The 3,889-nt window shown below is 36.4% G+C and overlaps 2 protein-coding genes across 2 annotated transcripts in view; one reads left to right on the forward strand and one right to left on the reverse strand.

Moving 5' to 3' along the window:
* Positions 1–365: 365 nt before the first annotated feature.
* LOC130049627 (uncharacterized) lies at positions 366–848 on the forward strand. Its single transcript, XM_056147491.1, has one exon. The coding sequence runs from the start codon at positions 366–368 to the stop codon at positions 846–848; it is 483 nt and encodes a 160-aa protein (XP_056003466.1).
* A 529-nt stretch (positions 849–1,377) lies between these two features.
* LOC125657495 (uncharacterized) overlaps positions 1,378–3,889 on the reverse strand; it is a 3,753-nt gene continuing 1,241 nt past the window's right edge. The window contains exons 1-3 of the mRNA XM_048888085.2: positions 2,382–3,889; positions 2,107–2,283; positions 1,378–1,983 (exon numbers count right to left, since the gene is read on the reverse strand). The exon at positions 2,382–3,889 is cut by the window's right edge and continues 1,241 nt beyond it. Of these exons, the coding sequence (XP_048744042.2) occupies positions 1,468–1,983; positions 2,107–2,283; positions 2,382–2,825 (1,137 nt within the window). The 5' untranslated portion in view covers positions 2,826–3,889 and the 3' untranslated portion in view covers positions 1,378–1,467. The remainder of the gene's footprint in view (positions 1,984–2,106; positions 2,284–2,381) is intronic.

Consider the following 3,889-nt stretch of genomic DNA (forward strand, 5'->3'; position numbering starts at 1 on the left):
GGTAGATTGGAACTTTATTGAACATCATTCCCCGAAATTTTTACCTGACAAAAATCTTGAATTTTTATTATTGTCTTCTTGTGAAAGTACGAAGTGTTTTTCTTCATTATTTACACGTTCTTACTCTGGACCTGAAAACGATACAGATAGTTCGTGTTGTCAAGTCAGAGTATCGGATGACATCATTTTAACATATAACGAGTTCCACGGTCTACTTACTGAAAAATTAAATTTACTTACAGCAGACCATGCATGTTTGGAATGAAAGTGAAGAAAGATTCTTAATCGATTTAAGGCTGCAGAGGGAAGAAAGATTTTTAGGCACCAAATCTCACGATTTTTTGTGGGGAGAAATATCATCAGAAATGAAGAAAAATGGTATACATGTTTCCAAAACACAACTTATCAACAAATGGAAGGCGTTGAAAAAGAAATATAAAGAAGTAAACGATGAGAACAATAAAACTGGAAATCAAAAACACTCCTGGAAATACTTTGATCAGTTCAGTGAAGTTTATGGCAACAAGGCATCCACAAGTGTTAGCGTGTCCTTCGACACAGGACGGAGAGATAAAATGAAAATCAACATAGATAGCAAAGATGAAGATATTTCACTTGTTCCAGAGAAAGAAAAGCAATCCACATCTAGTGACACAGATTCCAAATCAACAGCTACAGGCACAAAGCTGAAATCTAAGAAGCGCAAAATGTCCGACAGCACAAAATTGATAGAAAATATTCAAGAGCAAAACAGAGAGCTTATGAACTCCATGGAAAAGCACCATGAGGAGAAAATGCGCCGAATAGATCGTATGCTAGAACTAATGGAGAAGTCATTGGACAAATAATTCACCTCATGTATTTTTCCCCATCTACAAAGTGTGTACAGGACTGGCAAAGTCCCAGTTTTTAGTTTTCTATGAAGAAGTCTTCATTATTTTCAGCAATTTCAGTTACTGAACACCACACAGGCACCTGAAGTGTGGATAGCGTGTATAGATCTTATGTACATACCCCCCACCCACTCACCCCCCTTCCCCCCACCCACACACACACACCCTTTAGATCCAATGAATTTTTTTAAAAATATAGAATCAATTAAAAAAAAATCATTTTGTCTAAAGGGGGGGGGGTATATACATAAGATCTATACAAGCTATCCACACTTCCGGTGCTTGTGGAACACCATGCCATTCATTCATTTTATTTCTCCAATGGTTGTGATACAATCAGTGAAGGTCTTATCATATGTAATACTACAACAAATTATTTCAAAACGAAATTATTGTTGTATTCTAGTTTCAAAATAATGAGAGAGTCTTTTCTATGCTGTAATTTGCATTTGCTTTTTCACAAAAAGTGAATAAAAGATTGACATTTGATTTGTTTGAAGTTTAATCTAATACTTGTATGCAGCAAACTCTAGGCACATGCATAATTATACAAAATACTGTGATAATGAAGTCTTTACAAGGGCATTGTATCCATTAGCTGCTGTCTGAATAAAGCTCCATCCCTCCCGTCAACATAAATGTTTGGGTAGGCATTAGGATGCCCGTCGTCATCATTGTCTATAAAGGCTTCAACGTCATCGTGATGTAAAACACACAGATTATGCAGGATGCATCCTGAAATAATCAGTGAGACTATACGGGACAGCTTTCGAACAGGTATTTCTCGTAGCCTCCTAAATCTTCCTTTTAAGTGCCCATATACTCGCTCAACAATTTGTCTTGCGGAGGACAGCATCTGATTAAATCGGTGTTGTTGTGCATTCAGTCTTCCATTGTGTCGGAAAGGCGTTACCAACCAATTCCTCAGGGGATAGGCACTGTCCGCGATAATAAATTTCCCATGCACTACACATTGTCCATTTTCGGAATTGTCGAACAAAGAAGAATTTCGGAGGACACGTGCATCATGGGTGCACCCAGGCCAGCCCGTGTACGCATCACGTATAAGCATGTCACAGTCTGCCACAACCTGTTTATTTCAATAGAATCACATTAGGGATAACCATTAAAAATTGTTTTATATGATTAATATTTTGTCTTATTGATGAAAAAAATGAATGACATTAACGTAGAGTTTACACGTGTAATTTACCTGTAGTTGGATGGAAGGGAAGTTTTTTCGGTTGAAATAATCTCTGTCACCACCAGGGGCTGTTGTTAACCGAATATGCGTTCCATCCAAGGAACCAATAACGCCTCGCAAACCAGACTGGAGTTGAAATTCCCTTGATATAGCTTGTTGTGTATAAGGATATGGCCAGTTAATCACCTAAAACATATTTACACATGCATGGATACAAACTTATTTTACTATTTTATATTTGGATTGAAATCTTAAAAATAATCTCTACCACGATTTCAACTTACGTTAACCATGTTTTCGTTGATCGCATTTGATACCGTGATTACGATTTCGTGAACAGTTGTAATGCCTACTGCAAATGTATTGCTAACTTCTCTTAACGTTTCCTGGTTCGCCATGTACCAAAGAAATACCAGCAGTTTTTTATTGGGCGGTATTGGTTCAGAACCACCGGGCCATGCGTTATCATCTGTGATAGAATCTACAACTGAATTCAGGATTATTTCATAAATTTCCGGGCTCACTCGGAAATGTCTTCGAAATTGTTTGCTGTCAAATTGTGGCACAATGTTTTCCGAAAAGCCTCCAAGTCTTGGAATATAACGCCGCTCTAGATTTAAAAGAATTTGAATGATCCAGGTCTGTTTTATCGCGAGCAAAAACAAAATGTCCGTTTCATCTTCAATAAATAAATCTTCATACAATTGTGCTTTGATGACATTCTCCATTTTGGAGAGTTTCTAGAGTCAAGGAAAATCATTCGCGTCTAAATCTGCGTGCGCATCAAGAGTTTAATATCCAGAGGTAAAACAAGAGTACGACGTGAAAACGCCCACAGTGTCTTTGAATTATTTTAGCTCGAATAGTTAAAAATTAGTTATAAGATATCTATTATTTAATTGTAGCTAATGAGTATAAGTAAGTGTTTTACCATAGTGATACATAATATGTTTTACTGTGTGACCGTTGAGAAGAGCGAAAATCCTTAACGTCTTCCCACACGTTAGGTCAGTGATCCAACTGGATTTTAGACATCTAATCCGCCTATTCATTTAACTCGGGAAATATAACGCGTTTGATGTAAACAGTGCATTGTGACATCGTATTAGCTGCGATTTATTTCCCCCTTTCTTTCAAATTAACCAACAACAAAACGTAAGAAGGTATGAAAATGCTTGTCTGGAATTTAAACACGTTTGTGTTACTTTCCAAATTAATTATTTGTTTTATCTACTGGGTTGTCTATGAAACATACTCCAGTCATGGCGACATTTTTCCAGAAGCATTATGGTTAGTCCCCATTATTTTTCAGCTAATGGCGAGCAAACCCAATGACTCAAATGTGTAATCATTAGAGCGAGTTCGTCGCATCGCTTGGCGACGAGAGCTTCGCTCCCTATCATATATTATACAAAGAGAAACAATTACCGATAATACAAAATAACTATTTAATTACCGATAATGCAATAACTATTATAGAATACCCGGCCCATGGGTCCTATATAGAACGTATAATTGACTAGTTTCTTCCGTACTTCAGGAGTATATGAATATTGCTTGAAACAAGTTACAACAATATATTGTAGAGAAAAATGATGAGTAAAAAGGTACCTTGTTTAACAATTCTAGCATACCTAGCTAGCATATAAAAAGTGAATAAATATTGTACTGAACTTTTTAACATTATAGGAATTGTCTGTACGTTACATTAGAGTTGGTCAAGATTTCCATTATTTCATTGGCTACATGGATATGTATTCATACATTACTGCAGACAATAAGGATATTATAT

This window comes from Ostrea edulis, chromosome 8 (assembly GCF_947568905.1).
Source record: "Ostrea edulis chromosome 8, xbOstEdul1.1, whole genome shotgun sequence".
Taxonomy (NCBI): Eukaryota; Metazoa; Mollusca; class Bivalvia; order Ostreida; family Ostreidae; genus Ostrea; species Ostrea edulis.

Excerpts from the sequence above, each read along its gene's own strand:
- LOC130049627 (XM_056147491.1), top strand. The coding sequence starts at position 366 with ATGAAGAAAAATGGTATACATGTTTCCAAAACACAACTTATCAACAAA.